The 18,238-nt window shown below is 38.0% G+C and overlaps 1 protein-coding gene across 3 annotated transcripts in view; it reads left to right on the forward strand.

Annotated features, from left to right (window-relative positions):
- ide (insulin-degrading enzyme) overlaps positions 1-18,238 on the forward strand; it is a 77,672-nt gene that overhangs the window by 21,467 nt on the left and 37,967 nt on the right. For all 3 annotated transcript variants that reach the window (XM_055162837.1, XM_020925790.2, XM_055162836.1), the window contains exons 5-11: positions 4,213-4,335; positions 5,796-5,908; positions 8,440-8,602; positions 10,293-10,385; positions 10,465-10,556; positions 12,674-12,754; positions 17,024-17,127. In XM_055162837.1, the coding sequence (XP_055018812.1) occupies positions 4,213-4,335; positions 5,796-5,908; positions 8,440-8,602; positions 10,293-10,385; positions 10,465-10,556; positions 12,674-12,754; positions 17,024-17,127 (769 nt within the window). The remainder of the gene's footprint in view (positions 1-4,212; positions 4,336-5,795; positions 5,909-8,439; positions 8,603-10,292; positions 10,386-10,464; positions 10,557-12,673; positions 12,755-17,023; positions 17,128-18,238) is intronic.

Below are 18,238 nucleotides of genomic sequence, written 5' to 3' on the forward strand. Positions count from 1 at the left end.
TATAATTCAAAAATACTCTAAACCACAGCTTAAGCTCAACAATGCAGACAAACATTCCCTTAAAAATAGGCACAAAAAAAAGAGCAGGAGATGTAACCGCGTTTCACCACGACTTATCCAAGCTATAAGAGCATTTTTCCTCGTTATGGCTTCAGAAATAGAAGAAGTCCAAGCCCCCTGAGTCCCGATCTGCCGTATTCTCAGACGCCGCCCAGAAGGAAGAAGGTTAAACTCCTCAAAGAACCAGCGGTCAGGGCTCTCATTATTTGTTGGGCCTTGCAAATCATCCCTCTGTTGTAGACGACCTGCAGCTGTAAGCTGACAATTTTACCTGCCGCTTTGACAAACTGAGCCAGACGAGTTCTACTAGACACAGAGAGGACACCGAACCAAAATGCAAGAATAGATTCAATAAAACTCTGTTAAAAAGGGTCATAAGAACATTACTGATGTTAAAAGAATTCATCATAATTTCATGGAGACAAGCCTTCCATTAGTAGCCAGGCTGACACCATCTAGTGCCTCGACTCAATTTCATTTCTCTCCAGCGACTAGGTCAGTAATCTGAATACACTAGACAATTTGCAAGAACCCCGGAAGTTGTAGACCGCACACGGGCCAATCAGAAAAGAGCTGTGAAGTCATGATGTCAAACTCAAGCGTCTGTCTGGGTCCCTTTTGTGGAACAGCACAACAGTAAACAAAGCGTCGAGATGGATGTAGACGAAGACAGACATTCTGTGGTGGCAACGATTCCCAAGATCGAGGATTTAAAGCCAGAACAAAAAGAATCTGTGCAGAAAGAACAAAAATGTGGCTGTTTGTGGCAGATGTTCCAATCAGTGGGACCAGGAAGAGGGTGCTCTTGGAAAAAGGATCAAAACTAAAACACAATGGACTCCAGGCACTCTAAAGAAGTAGAAAAAGTAAAAAATCGCACGAGGAAAAATTTAGTTAAAAGGCCTTTATTTAAATGGCCAAAGCCGACATGTTTCGACCTTAACAAGCCCTGATGAAGACCAGTTAAGGTCGAAACATATCGGCTTTGGCCATTCAAATAAAGGCCTTTTAACTACAATTTTCCTCGTGCGATTTTTTACTTTTTCTACTTCTTTGGAGTGCCTGGAGTCCATTGTGTTTTAGAACAAAAAGAATGTTTGGTGAATTTTATCAAAAGGAAAGACGTTATTGCCCTTCTTCCTACGGAATTTGGCACTTTACATACATCACGACCAAACAGCAGCGATTGGTTGAATAAAAAAGAGATGTTGGTCATCAAAAAAGTTGGTTTTTGTTCGGTTGTTCACATGGATTTAAAGGGATAGTTCGGGTTTTTTGACATGAATCTTTATGGCATCTCCGTGAGCAGTGTCGTGCATCCACACTGACTTACCCCCGACAGCGTCCGGTGAGCCGAGATACTGGCCGTTTTTGGTGCTGACGAAAGTAGTCCGGCAAGTTGGTAGGGGACAGTAAAATAAAGTGTTTTTCTTCTCAAAACAATATGTGTTCAAAAGAGTGATACATTTGCATCACAAAACCATCGTCCTCCAAAAAGTCAGACCTCATTATCGCTTGGCACTATTTTCTCTCCGTTCATATCACTGCGCCCTGCCGCCATGTGACAGCCGCGCCTGGTTCACAGCCTGGATAATCAAGAGTCCGCACCATTTTTTAGATATATTCTTATACACTTATACACTTATATACTGTTCACATGGATTTAAAGGGATAGTTCGGGTTTTTTGACATGAATCTTTATGGCATCTCCGTGAGCAGTGTCGTGCATCCACACTGACTTACCCCCGACAGCGTCCGGTGAGCCGAGATACTGGCCGTTTTTGGTGCTGACGAAAGTAGTCCGGCAAGTTCGTAGGGGACAGTAAAATAAAGTGTTTTTCTTCTCAAAACAATATGTGTTCAAAAGAGTGATACATTTGCATCACAAAACCATTGTCTTCCAAAAAGTCAGACCTCATAATCGCTTGGCACTATTTTCTCTCCTTTCGTATCACTGCGCGCTGCCACCAGGTGACAGCTGCGCATGGATCCATCACTTTCTTCAGTTGTTCAGCAGTGTTTACATGCGCAGACCGCCGCGACGTGAGAGCGCTAACGTGAGAGTTAGAGCGATAAGTATATAAGTTTGTATAAGATACATAAGAAGATATCTAAAAAATGGTGCGGACTCTTGATTATCCAGGCTGTGAACCAGGCGCGGCTGTCACGTGGCGGCAGGGCGCAGTGATATGAACGGAGAGAAAATAGTGCCAAGCGATAATGAGGTCTGACTTTTTGGAGGACGATGGTTTTGTGATGCAAATGTATCACTCTTTTGAACACAGTTTGTTTTGAGAAGAAAAACGATTTATGTTACTGTCCCCAGCCAACTTGCCGGACTACTTTCGTCAGCACCGAAAACGGCCAGTAACTCAGCTCACCGGATGCTTTCGGGGGTTAGTCAGTGTTGATGCACGACACTGCTCACGGGGATGACATACAGATTCATGTCAGAAAACCCGAACTATCCCTTTAACACCAAAATATCCCCGGCCTCCATTACAGAAGACATGTTGCAAAAATATAAAGAAAAATAAAATGAACACAATCTAAATGCTAAGGTGTTCATTTACCTCTAAATAGAGAGAAAATCACAAAAAATATATATTGTTATACACTTGTTTTCTTCGATTTCCAGGAGGATATTAGGCCCGTATCAATAATATTTTATAGCATTCTTGTCTTCAAAGTTAGAAACATAGTTAACATTTGTTAGTAGCAAAAGATACTTAATTGAAACTAAGTTGTATTAACTCTTAACACCATGTTCAGAAAACTCTTATTATAAATGTCTTGGCTGATATCTTTTTAAAATAGCAGGACCCTTTGTCTCTTTCTGCTCCGGTGGATCAGAGCGAGACAGATTTGACTGTGGCAGAATTAGAAGCTGCTAAATCAAAATCCAAAATAACCACGGGATGGTGCTTCTGAATTATAGGGTCTTTATTAGAGCTATTAATAGAAAAGGATCAGACTGGCCCAGACAGTCACGCTCCCACGTAATCCAGACTCAAATATTACCTAAATGTGCCCGTGTCTGTCAAAAAGAGAGGGCGAGAGGTCACAGGGTTACTATTTTAGAAAAGAAACTGTAGTCGCAAAATCTTAGTAGAGAGACCACCTCCTGATCTGTGACCTCTGCTGTTCGACCTTTGCCCCCGTTCTCAGAGTGTCGTCACAATATTAAAGGGCCGGGACCAGATTATAATTTATGAGTGTCAAGATAAGTACTTTTTAAACCCTTTTGTTATTTTATTTGAACATAAGTAAACAAACACTCATAAGGGACAAGTTTTAAGCAAGTAGGAACACGCTGGGGTTGTAGTTAAGTAAATAAAAGTCAAAGTGCAACAGTTTCACAAAGCATCTCTTCAAATAAACAGACATTTTAAACGTGACTTAAAAGTAAATACTGTAAAATACTGTATTTTTCAGATTATAAATCGCTCCGGAGTATAAATTGCACCAGCCAAAAAATGCGTAATGATATATCAAGTTATTCATCATGTTTTCAGATTTATTATCGACTTAATAGTTCAGAGATTGTTTAATTCTAGTCTAGAGGTCATTTATTTTAAGATAACTTGTCAAGTAAAATTATCTCGCTGCCTGGACAGATCATTTCACTGCTTTCAAGTCATTTTTCTGATAGATTTAATGTTTATATATAAAATTTTTAGTTTTTTAAGGACAACAGAATATAACATTTAACAAAATATAACAATCAACATTTAACAAATTATAATAATCAACATAAAACAAAACACAAAAACATAAAACAACACCCACAACCAAGACAAAATGACAAAAACAAAAGAAAAAAGTCCCCCCATTTCCCCCCAAACCACACACACAGACACAAATTTGGTTAAATTAAACAAAAGTAATGTGGTAGTGCAGCATAAACACACCGCTCTTCCTTTCCATTTTCTCTCTCCCATTTTTAAATAAACATGTTTAGTCCCTACACTTAAACTAATATTATATTCACCATCATCATTTCCTTTCATCAATCACAAAATGCTTCTCTCCTCTTTTGCCAGAAGAGGGCGTCAAACACCTTCGAGTTCGTTTGCAAGTTAAGATAGTTCAGGTTTTCCTTTTTTGGTGTCGATTTTATTAATATTTTTGTCATATTGTCGTTTTTTGCAGGAAACAAACTGACCCTCGAAACCCGACCATCTAAAGAAGGCATCGACATCAGACAAGAGCTGCTCAAATTCCACTCCACGTTTTACTCCTCCAACCTCATGGGACTCTGCGTTTTAGGAAGAGGTAAGCGCTGCGCCTCTTCATACTGCGAGAAAAATGAGCCGACGAAGACTTTGTGCCGAAACGTTATTTAAAAATTAAGCGTTCTGTGCGTTCTTTCACTTTTAAGTTTCTGCTCTTTGCGTTTTCGCCTCTACAAGAACTTTGGTCTGCGTTTATTTTGATTCGTTTGATGCATCTCTTCTCATATCATTGGCATTCAAGAAGGATCGGGAGCATTAGGTATAATTTATGGTTGGCCTGTGAGATTTATTTCAGTCAAACAAAACTGCAGTTACCCAAGTTTGCGTTACGTAACATAACAAAAGAGTCTAAAACCTGCTAACCCTGTAGCTCAGACCTGTACAAGCTGATTCATATTGTTTGTGTCTAAAGTTCAAGGTTTACGAATCAGACCTTAAAATAGTAATTCTTTTTTCTTAAAGGGATAGTTCAGGTTTTTTGACATGAATCTGTATGGTATCCCCATCAGCAGTGTCGTGCATCCACACAGACTTTACCTCCGAAAGCGTCCGGTGAGCCGAGATCTTGGCCGGTTTTGGTGCTGAGGAAAGTAGTTCCACAAGTTGGCTGGGGACAGTAAAATAAAGTGTTTTTCTTCTCAAAACAATATGTGTTCAAAAGAGTGATACATTTGCACCACAAAACCTCTGTCCTCTAAAAAGTCAGTCCTCATAATCGCTTGGCGCTATTTTCTCTCCGTACGTATCACTGCGCGCGGCCGCCAGGTGACAGCCGCGCACGGATCAATCATTTAATTCAGTTGTTCAGCAGTGTTTACTTGTTCAGACCGGTGACGCCGCGACGCGAGAGACCTAATGTCAGAGCTAGTGTGATAGGTATATAAGCTTATATAAGATACATAACTATATATCTAAAAAATGGTGCGAACTTGCGATTTTCAGGGCTGTAACAACAAAAATCTGGCTGAATCTCCGCACAAATTTCACCTTTTTCCTGTAACGGACGTATATTCGGGTTCAAAAAGATATCCCATTGGCTCTGTGCTAAAATCAATTTCTTCATCATCGGTGTCGTCATCAGACATGTTGTTGCTAACATTCCGAGCAGTTAACAAAGTGAACCAGGCGCGGCTGTCACCTGGCGGCCGCGCGCAGTGATACGAACGGAGAGAAAATAGCGCCAAGTGATTATGAGGGCTGACTTTTTAGAGGACGGAGGTTTTGTGGTGCAAATGTATCACTCTTTTTAACACATATTGTTTTGAGAAGAAAAAAGCTTTATTAGACAGTCCCCAGCACAACTTGCCGAACTACTTTCCTCAGCACCAAAACCGGCCAGGATCTCGGCTCACCGGACGCTTTCGGAGGTAAAGTCAGTGTAGATGCACCACACTGCTGACGGGGATACCATCCAGATTCATGTCAAAAAACCCGAACCAACCCTTTAATCCAAGCATATTTTCCTGTTGTAAAATATCCAATCCTGCCCGTTTTTTCCAGAGTCTTTAGACGAGTTGACGGCCATGGTGGTGAATCTGTTTGGAGAAGTCGAGAACAAAAACGTGCCCATCCCTGAATTCCCCGAGCACCCGTTTCAGGAGGAGCACCTCAGGGTGAGCGAGTGCGACTGCATTATTTACTGTGTCATATTCCCACAGGGCTGCATGATACTGGGATAGGCGATGTGGCTATGCTTTAATTTACTAGAGAAACTCAAAAAAAAAGCACAAAACCAGGACTAAATAATAAAAAGAAATAAGAAGAAACGATTATTAGATCAGCTTTATTTAAAGGTTCCACAAAATTCCCTCTTGTGAGCTTTAAGACATGTTAGAATGTTGTTACCTCTTGAAAAACCTGGAGTTGTGTTTTCTTTCAGTTATTCACTTCATTTATTATTAGTCTCCAAAGCCTTTTTTTTTTTTAAAGCCTGAGTGCCAAAAGCTGGCAAAGGGCCTAGAAGTATCACAAAGTGTCACTAATCGTATCCCGTAAGTGCACTGAGGGGAAGTGAAGTGCCCGTAGTGACCGTGACGGAAGGATGCACAAGTGCTTTCTGAAAATGTGTAGTTTATTAGCTAAAAAAAAGCAGAACATTGGGTCTCATTCATGAAACTTTTCTTAAAAAATGTTCATAACTTCCACTTTAAGAAGAAGCCGAGAAAACTCTGCACCAGACAAAGCACAAAGTGTTTTTAAGAAGACAAATTCCTTCTTAAGTGACCGTTAAGCTACGAACACCTCCGCACTCATTTACAAATAATTTACAGAGAAAAAGAATATGTATTTGGTTAGAAACGCGCTCTGAACATCCAAATATGATGAATATGGGTTTGGCGTTATGACACGTGAAAGTACGAGGGGGAAAGTGATGAGGAGGTCAGGTGGAGCATCTACAGACTGTGGCTGTTACAGTTTCAGCAGCGATTTCAAATGTCCAAACTCGCATGAACAATAGGGTTATATCTTTTTGAACTTTTTTTCCCAAAATCAAAGTCCTGCATCATGATTGGATGAACTTTTTGGTATATTTGAAGAAACCAAACTCCATTTTCAACACACTTTTAAAAAAGTTCCCCCAAAACAAAAAAATATTAAATCCACATTACAGCCAATGATATGAAATGCAAAACTGTGCTAAGTTCTCACAAGAGCCATTACAAGTCAATTTGACTGAAAATGGATCAATAATAAGTTGTACTGCCATCATAATATACTGGAGTTTCAGTTTCTATTCTTGCTTTCACTGTATAAACCATTTGATTCATCATTGCTCAACCAACACTGACAATCATCATTTTTTGACTTTTAATGGCCTATTTTATATGATCTTTACCCTGATTATGTGTTTTGTTCTTGTGTTATTAATTAAAGAGAAAATTGCCTTTGGTTATTTTATGATTGAACAGATATTAACCTTCTAACAGTTTTATTCTGGTTGTTGCTTTACGAAAACATTCATTTTGAGTCTGTAGGGAACTTTTTTCAAAAATATGACCAACTGAAGGTCATTTCCTTTCATTACTATCAAAAGTTCATCAAAATATGATACAGGGTATAGAGGTTGTAAAAAAGTTATAACACTAATGAACACACTCACTGAGGGAATATTTAACTCATAAACATATTGTAATAAGCGGTCGCTCTCATCGTATTTATCACACTTTCACCATCGCTGACCTACGGTAAGTAGCGAGGGAGGAGGGTTGAGATGAGGGTGGATAAGAGTGTGCTCTGGTCATGGGGGTGATGGGGGTGATGGGGGTGATGGGGGTGTGAGGGGTGATGAGTCCAGCGCAGTGTCCAGCGCAGTGTCCAGGTTCAGGGCTGTGACAGTGGCCCATATGAAAGCGCTGGGACTGGGACAGACTGAGACTCACTGCAGCCTGGAGAAAGTCAGTTAGACCCAGTAGACACGTGCTCTGTTAAACACCTCATAAATGTGATTGGATCATGGAGTAATTTTTATTTTTTGTAGATTTATTTGTTCTTATGAGTGCTCCTGACTGTTCGTAGGATTTGTTCTTCCAGAAGAACATTTTGAGTTAAGAAAACGATTTTGTTAATGCCAAAATGTTCGTAGGAGGCGTTAAGTACAAACTTGTTTGTGAGAATGTTTCATGAATGAGACTCATTGTTCTTGCAGCAGAATGTTTTTCTTTTAACCAGCTCCAAATCTCAAAATGCTCTTTTCCACCTTGTGATGTCATGTAGTTATCAGCTACCTTTTTACCTTTAGTGCAGTAGAGATTAGACATTCCAGGGCTGAAATTATCCAAATAATTCTAGTGGTGTATTTAGTTTAAAACACAGTGGAGCACGTTCTGTATTACCACATGATGTCACAAGGTGGAACAAAGTGTTTTCTGTTTGAGAGAAGCCTAAATATGCAGGATTTGTGTGTTAAATGTGTATGAATGAAACAAAACACAACTCCAGGTCTGTTTGTGATGAGGAAACTACATTATAACAGATCAGAAAATAGTGTTAAATGAAATATTGGGCTGATATTTGTACTTTTTAGTTTATCTGCTATCAGCCACACATCACCGGCTCTGGTCAATGTTTTGTTTGGATCAACCAGCTCGTGTAGCTCTGTTTACGTTTTTGATATGTCTATAAAATCACCTTAACTGTTTTCCAGCAATTCTATAAAGTGGTGCCGATCAAAGACATCAGAAACCTGTATGTGACGTTCCCCATCCCAGACCTGCAGAAGTATTACAAGTCCAACCCGGGACATTATCTGGGTCACCTGATCGGACACGAGGGACCGGGGAGTTTACTGTCAGAGCTCAAGTCTAAAGGTGAGACATAAAGAGTAAAGAGACCGACTCAGCTGCTGTACAACTGTGAAGGGGAAACGTTTGTGTGATGTGGGGATCTAAGGCTACGTCCAGACTGCAGGGATTAAGGCTCAATTTGGATTTTTTTGCGAGGTCGTTCACATTTCCAATTAAATGCGACTTGTATGTGATCTCCAGTGTGAACTTTTAAACACCCCTAAAGTGTCCCGCATGAGCATTTGAAGGACACGACGACGTCACACAGTGAGCGTGCTCAGTGTTTACGGAAGTCGCCTAAACGCTGGGCTTGTCTTCCAAAATACAGTCCAGTTCTTGGTAAAATGGACAGGTTACACGTCCACGGTTGCTTTGTTTGTTTGAGTGTTTAGCCTCCTTGTATTTGTCTTCCAGGCTCTTTATGTTTTGTTGTCAATGGAGCCAGGACCACCTGTAGCCGCGCTCGGACATTTCTTTGGCAATCATTTAAAAAAACTCCCGTTTCCAATACCCCTACAATTTGTCCTGAATACAGCAATCCCCCCAAATATTACTAAAGTCGTTAACCTTGCTTTCCCTAAATTGACGAGACTCTGAGCCTGACGTGTAGGTGGGATGAATGTGACCTGACCGTTCAGACTGAAGTCGCATGTAAAAGATCAGATATGTATCGGTTTTAGGAGCACATATCCAAGTGTCCTGGGTCCGTTTGAAAAATTGGTTCTGTCATTAAAAGATCAGATACAGGAGCATAGGGACAAAAAATAAGATTTGGGTCACAAAAAATGTCAGAATTTTTATTTATTATATTTTAGCAGCATCACATTTAAAAAGAGCAAACGACATCTCAGAAACTCAGCAGGGCCGGGCCTGGGTAAAACTTGGACGGGAGACACTGGGAATTCCAGGTGTTGTTGTGTCCTTAGGCAAGGCCACATTGAAAGTGGTGTGTGTGTGTGTGTGTGTGTGTGTGTGTGTGTGTGCGTGTGTGAGTGTGAGTGATGGTGGTGGTCAGAGGGGCCGATGGTGCAGATTGGCAGCCTCGCTTCAGGGCAGACTGATGGAACTGAGTGTGGAGTGAATGAATAATGAACTGTAAAGCGCTTTGGGTATCTTGAAAGGCGCTATATAAATGCAATGATTAATTAATGAATGATTGATTAATTAAGTAATTAATAACATCAGCATTTCAGTGCAGCCTAAATGATGAAATCACTGTGACAATCTTCAGAGTTAGTAGTTTTTCTACAACAATGTTCTCTACAATATCACTTTAAAGCCACAGTAGGTAACAATTTAGCCAAAAAATAAACTAAGATAAAAGCTTTTTTTTTCTTTTTCATTTTTGTTGTGTTTATTGCACTGAAAAACCTGCGTCCTTACTCTGAGCGACCAAGCGTCTTCCATGGAAATGTTGCTCCTTTGCCCATAATCCTCCATAATATTGGATACAACTTGTATATCTCCATGGAGAATGTTCCAAAGTGTGGTTTTAATCATGCAGATGATGTGCCACCTCCAAAAAGTTACATACTGTACCTTTTAGAAAAATGCCACCATGGATATTTATAAATCCTGCTGTGTTCTATAGAAACATTTTTGTACATGTGCATTTGTGTCTTTTAGAGATTGCATTTTATATTGAACTTCTCTTAATAAAACCAAGTAAAAGAGGTGAATCCTTTGACATTGCTGTGTTCTGTCTCGTCTCCAGGTTGGGTGAACACACTTGTCGGGGGCCAGAAAGAAGGAGCCAGAGGTTTTATGTTTTTCATCATCAACGTCGACCTGACAGAGGAGGGGCTCTGTAAGTCACGGAGGTCGAAATCGTCAAATCTTTACATTTTGATTCTTCTTTTCTTTATAAAGTTGCCGTCTCTCTGCAGTGCACGTAGAGGACATCATCTTCCACATGTTCCAGTACATTCAGAAGCTCAGGACGGAGGGGCCTCAGGAGTGGGTGTTTGAAGAGTGCAAGGTGAGGCCAGATTATTAAGTAGTTTTCACATTCATCAAAATGTCTGCAGTTATGGGGCCAAGAGAATGTCGTTTATAGTTAGTTCTACACTTTAATTGACATGAAAATACACACTAGACAGTTTAGAGTTTTTACATTTGTCCACAACTTTCCAAGATAAACATTTTAACCATTAAAACATCTGTAATACAAGATAAAGTTTAAAGCTACACAGGAAAATTCTAGTCAAAGGATTAACCATCACCCTCCACCAGGAAAAGTTACGTAATGTGTCGTTAAAATATGACATGTTAGTCCCTCTGGAGCAGAGGTGTCAAACTCATTTTGGTCCGGGGCCGTATCCAACCGACTTTGATCCCAAAGGGGCCAGATCAGAAACTCATGTCATATAAACTCCAAAAATAACAATAAGTTCAAATATTTGTGCAGAGAAACACAAATCTATTACAGAAATCTTTTTTAATTGATGAACTCTTTCTTATTATAATATTATGAACAATCTGAAACTTTAAGAAAAATTGACAGAAAACATGAACTTGTCTGCAAATAGGAATAAGTCAATTTTTCTTGGAAAATCCTGCACTCGGCTCCACTTTTCTCATGTTGGACATTTTTCTGATGAGGGTGTCACGGTCAACAGTCAAAACGATCGTCCTTTAAGAGCGTTTGGAAAGAGACAAGTCTTCATTTGTGCTGCTCTGGTGGGAGGGGCCACGTACAGAGACGCTGGAGACGCTGCTGTGATAAACACCACAGAAAATTAACAATATTTTAATAGAAAATATAATTAAAATATTTTAGTAGAAAATCACCCAAGGGCCACATTAAAGGTCTTGGGGGGCCGGATCTGGTCCCCGGGCCTTATGTTTGACACCTGTGCTCTGGAGTGTAAGTTGCACCAGCCAAAAAATGTGTAATGAAGAAGAAAAGAAACCTAAATAAGTCACACCGGACTATAAGTCGCACTTTTTGGGGACCAGGAACCAACATTTCCTGTTGAAAATGAAGTTCTAGCAACAGAACAGAGAACAACAGACTGTTAATGTCACATATGAACAGTTCTTCAGATAAACTATAACATAAACAACAGAACAGAACAAGTTTACCAAACTCTCCATCTCACTCCAAATCACTAAATCCATTCAGTTCTTCATCCTCGGTGTCACTTCTGAGCAACTCCGTGACCTCCGGAGGTAAACAGAGCGCCGCTTCCTCTTCTGTGTCGCTGTCAGACTCGGCATCAGTTCCAGTTAGAATTATTCGGCCTTTCTGAATCCCGACAGGATGGTTTCGGTGTCACTGAAGTTCAGGCTTTGTCAATCCATCCAGTGACTTCAGGAAAGTTTCATGGTGCATCCTCCCGGTTGCCGTGAAGCTGTGTTCTCCATCCCCACTTTTCCATCAGTCCCTCACAAGTTTCTCGCTCACTCCAAACTTTCTTTCTGCTGCTCGATTACTGTTTTAGGCTGGATATTTCACTACTTGCAGCAAGACAGAGGCTTTTTCTGCAGGAGACATGCACTGTAGAGCCAAGTGACAGTGGTACAGGAGGAACAGGAGCAGCAGAAACTCACACACAAGACTAGAGCGCCCTCTTGTGGCTTCACTGTGAAAACTTTAATATATAAGTCGCAGGAAACACCCAAACCATGAAAAAAAAAAAATTCATTTCAATAAAACACAGTTAAGATCTTTTATATTTAAGATTTTACTAAATGGTTGTTTGAACCTGAAAACAGAATAAAAATAAAACATTAAATATAAAATCTTGTTGTGTTTCTAAACATTCTGTGAAAATTTGAGGTTATTTCAAGAATTGCCAAAAAACATTACTGGCCTGCGAAATCATGTCAATTTTTTTGGAGCACACTATTTTTGAGCTTTAAAACCACTTGTGATTGAATAAATGCGAGGTAGAGCTGTTTAAAGTCACACTGTGGAACATTCGAAGCAGAGCAATGACCAATCCATAGAAATGAAAGATTATCTAAATGAAAAGTTACATCATGAACCTTTTAAACTTTATGGAAACGCCTTACAACACCAAATTTTTGATCAGTAAATATTCAGATAATCATTTTTTTATTCTCATTTCTGACTTTTTTTCTTTCCTGTAGGATTTGAACAAAGTGGCGTTCAGATTCAAAGACAAAGAGCGACCTCGGGGGTACACGTCTAAAGTGGCCGGCCTGCTACACGTGAGTTTTTTTTCCTGTTTTTAAAGGCGGTTTCCGTGGCGACGCGGCACAGCGGTTTACGTCGGCACGCCGTCGCCCCTCTGCCCTTTTGAAACCATTATTTAGGTCGCCTATTGTGCTCCGAGGAGGTATTTTTAGACACACAAAAGTTTAAATTAAAGTCTCTTGTGAGGACGGTATAAAGTGTATTTTATCAGCATTTTTATTATGAGGGGAAGAATAACTCATTGTTCATTTTTAATCAGGAAAATTGTTTACTGGGCTCAAAGAAACCTGATTAGTAACAGTAAACAGTAAATTAATTTTGCTTATAAACTGTAGCATGTATATCTTTAGTCGTTTACTTGATTAATTGGTTAATGGTGTCTCAAAGCTGCCGCACACTACAGGAGAATTAGATTTTACATCGGATTTTCAGTGTTGGGGAGTAACAGATTACATGTACCGGAGTTACGTAATCAGAGTACAAATTATGAGTAACTGTATTCAGTTACAGTTACTGTTTCAGTGAGTGGTAATTGGATTACAGTTACTTTGTTGGAATAAATGGATTACACGGCGGGATTTTCCTGTTTTCACATTTGGGGCTGATCCCTTTTTTTTTTTGGTAATTCCACTCATTGCCGGAAACTAAACCAGGTCTAAACTAGATAGAAACCAAGACGAAACCAGGCCTACACCAGGTCTAAACCCAGGTCTAAACCCAGGTCTAAACCAGGTCTAAACCAGGTCTAAACCAGGTCTAAACCAGGACTAAACCAGGTCTAAACCTGGACTAAATTTGGTCTAAACCAGGACTAAACCAAGAATAAACCATATCTTAACCAGGACTAAACCAGGACTAAATCAGGTCTAAACCAGGACTAAACCAGGACTATAACAGGATTTAACAGGACTAAACCAGGACTAAACCAGGACTAAATTCGGTCTAAACCAGGACTAAACCAAGAATAAACCATATCTTAACCAGGACTAAACCAGGACTAAATCAGGTCTAAACCAGGACTAAACCAGGACTATAACAGGATTTAACAGGACTAAACCAGGACTAAACCAGGACTAAACCAGGACTAAACCAGGACTAAACCAGGACTAAATTCGGTCTAAACCAGGACTAAACCAAGAATAAACCATATCTTAACCAGGACTAAACCAGGACTAAACCAGGACTAAACCAGGACTAAATCAGGACTAAATCAGGACTAAACCAGGACTAAACCAGGACTATAACAGGATTTAACAGGACTAAACCATGCTACGCGGATCGTGTCTCCTCGTCTTCTATCAATAATATTTTTAATTTGGTTCAGTAAAGTCTGATCTTTCTTATTTTCTTTTATCAGACAAAACATCTTATGTTACGATATCTTCGTCTTTGCTTCTCTACAGCAAATCAAGTAATCCAAAATATTCAGATTACGTTACTCACTTTAAGTAATTTAATGGATTACGTTACAAACTACATTTTGGTGTATGTAATCTGTAATCTGTAGGGGAATTACATTTTAAAAGTCACCTTCCCAACACTGCTGATTTTGGATGTGATTTGCTTCTCCCCGAGTTCTGGGAGGCGTGACCCGACTCTGAGCTTCTCTGTGAGATCGTAACCACCAAACATCAGCAACGCTCCAGCAACGGCCAATTAAACAGAGCGTCATGGGACAGAAGAGTGACGAACACAGAGACGCAAGATACAAACTCGGAAAATAACGAAAATAATGAGCCGACTTTAGCGCTCACCTCGTAAAGTTGTAAATATAAACTGCAAAATCTCATCCACATTAACCATAGAAATAGTCTTCTGCAAATAATGACCCCAGTCCACAAAACCCGCGCTATTAATCCAGTTTGAAACGTTCTTTAAAAGTAAAATGGTGAGAGGAGTTCTTCTTCTACTGTTATACTACTATTACTACAACTGTTATACTATTACTACTACTATTATACTACTATTACTACTCTTATACTGCTATTACTACAACTGTTATACTATTACTACTACTATTATACTACTATTACTACAACTGTTATACTATTACTACTACTGTTATACTACTATTACTACAACTGTTATACTATTACTACTACTGTTATACTACTATTACTACTCTTATACTGCTATTACTACTACTATCATAACTATTACTACAACTGTTATACTATTACTACTACTATTATACTACTATTACTACTATTACTACATACTGTATATACTATTACTACTACTATTATACTACTATTACTACTCTTTATACTGCTATACTACTACTTACTAACTATTTATACTGTTATACTATTACTACTATATATACTATTTACAACTGTTATACTACTATTACTACTACTCTTATACTACTATTACTACTCTTATACTGCTATTACTACTACTATCATAACTATTACTACAACTGTTATACTATTACTACAACTGTTATACTATTACTTTACAACTGTTATATACTACTATTACTACTACCTATTATAACTACTATTTACTACTCTTATATACTACTATTACTAACTACTATCATAACTATTACTACAACTGTTATACTACTATTACTACAAACTGTTATACTACTATTACTACAACTGTTATACTATTTACTACTATTATACTACTATTATACTATACTACTAACTACTACTATACTACAACTGTTATACTATTACTACAACTGTTATACTATTACTACAACTGTTATACTACTATTACTACTATTACTACAACTGTTATACTATTACTACAACTGTTATACTATTACTACTACTGTTATACTACTATTACTACTCTTATACTGCTATTACTACTACTATCATAACTATTACTACAACTGTTATACTATTACTACTACTGTTATACTACTATTACTACAACTGTTATACTATTACTACTACTGTTATATACTATTACTACTACTTTTATACTACTATTACTACAACTGTTATACTACTATTACTACAACTGTTATACTACTATTACTACAACTGTTATACTACTGTTACTACAACTGTTATACTACTGTTACTACAACTGTTATACTACTGTTACTACAACTGTTATACTACTATTACTACAACTGTTATACTATTACTACTATTACTACAACTGTTATACTGCTATTACTACTACTGTTATACTATTACTACTATTACTACAACTGTTATACTGCTATTACTACTACTATTATAACTACTATTACTACTACTGTTATACTATTACTACTACTGTTATACTACTACTACTACTTTTATACTACTATTATTACAACTGTTATACTATTACTACAACTGTTATACTATTACTACAACTGTTATACTACTATTACAACTGTTATACTACTGTTACTACAACTGTTATACTACTGTTACTACAACTGTTATACTATTACTACTAACTGTTATACTACTGTTACTACAACTATTATACTGCTATTATAACTACTATTACTACTACTGTTATATTATTACTACTACTGTTATACTGCTACTATTACAACTGTTATACTACTATTACTACAACTGTTATACTATTACTACTACTATTATACTACTGTTATACTACTATTACTACAACTGTTATACTGTTACTACTACTATTATACTGCTATTACTACTACTATTATAATTATTATAACTACTATTATACTACTGTTATTACTATCAACTCTAGTATATGAAAGCTGTAACAGTATTTTGGGGGGTCAGTGTTTATCGTGTTTATCGTGTTTATCGTGTGTGCATTTTCTTTGCACTACTGGATAATCTTTTGTCATTTTTTGGCATTTTATAAGATTTATGGCTTTAAGGTTGAATAAATCACTTCTATGACTCATTACAGATACAAATGAAGTATTTTAGTTCCTGATATTTTTTTAACAATATTGTATGTTTAGAATTTTAATCTTGCTTTATTGTTGTTGTGTCAGTGGCAAAAAGTAGTTGCAATATTATCATTTATGGGTTTTTTTTTTTGACATAAAAATTTGTTAAGACAGGCCTAACAATAATTTTTATTTAGATTATAAGGTTATAGTCTATTTAATCGGGAGTTCCACTGCCAATCCTCAGAATCCCAGAGTTCAGACCTTTGAGGAAATTAGACTTTTTAAATGTTAAGCAGCTTTAGGACTTTAATATTAGACTGTGAACAATAAAAATGTGTTAAAGTATTAAACTATTGGTGCTTATCAACTATACAATGTAAAAATCCTGATGTGGCAGTGTTACGTGTCTAATTCTTTTACTGTTTCTGTTTCTTTTCTCCAGTACTATCCTCTTGAAGAAGTCCTGGCTGCTGAGTATCTTTTGGAGGAGTTCAGACCAGATTTGATCGAGATGGTTTTGGACAAGCTCAGACCAGAACACGTCAGGTCAGTGCCACAAACCCCACACAAGAGGAATGTTACTCTGTTTGCAATTACATTTTTTTTGTGGTATTTTGTACCAAGCAGAGTCAGCACTTTAAACCAGGGTCAATCGTGCAACTGTCTCTTGAAATGAGTTTAAGAGCTTCTCAAATCTTACTACTACACAATAATACGATACAAGTGTTTAAAAATATCACTATAATCGTTCCAACTTAACAAAACCCTGATGACTCTATTCTTAAAAGAACAATGCATTTAAAAAGTAGTAAATTACCTTGTGAATCTAAATCTCTCCATGGGTTTCAGGCTGATGAAGTGATTAATTCCTGTCCTTATTCAAAAGATATAAAGATCTTAATCTTAATTGCACAGTTGCGATAACAAAAAGAGCAATTTCAGAGCTTGTAACCCATGAATACTGCCCACCTCTGCCCTGCATACAAAATACAAGAGAATACACTTTTTTTTGGTCTGGAAGAACCTTTTAAACCTCTGTCCTGACTTATGATATAATCCAATCCAACTTTACTTGTATAGCACATTTTAACAACACAAAGTCTCCAAAGTGTTGCACAGAGTTTTACTTCGTGGAAACCGTGTGACCTCGCAGCTTTAGGATTCGTTCGATCGACTTTAGGCGGGTAATTTTATTATTTAACCATTCTCTATTTGGTTGTGACGTATGTAATGCGCCAAATCCCGTAGGAAGAAGGGCAATAATGTCTTTCCCCTTGATAAAATTCACCAAATATTCTCTTTGTTGCGGCTTTAAATCCTCGATCTTGGGAATCGTTGACAACACAGAATGTCTGTCATCGTCTACATCCATCTCGACGCTTTGTTTACTGTTGTGCTGTTCCACAAAAAGGACCCAGATAGACACTTAAGTTTGACATCATGGCTTCACAGCTCTTCACTGATTGGTCGGTGCGCGGTCTACAACTTCTTACAACTTCTAGGGTTCTTGAAAATCGTCTAGTGTATTCTGATTCCTGATCTAGTCGCTGGAGAGAAATGAAATTGAGTGGAGACACTTGGTGGCACTAACCTGGGTAGCACATAGTAGGCACAATATAAACTAACACATTAAATAAAATAGAACATGAAATGAACA

Source organism: Boleophthalmus pectinirostris, unplaced genomic scaffold, assembly GCF_026225935.1.
Source record: "Boleophthalmus pectinirostris isolate CB_2022bp ecotype Guang Dong unplaced genomic scaffold, ASM2622593v1 HiC_scaffold_5, whole genome shotgun sequence".
Lineage (NCBI taxonomy): Eukaryota > Metazoa > Chordata > Actinopteri > Gobiiformes > Gobiidae > Boleophthalmus > Boleophthalmus pectinirostris.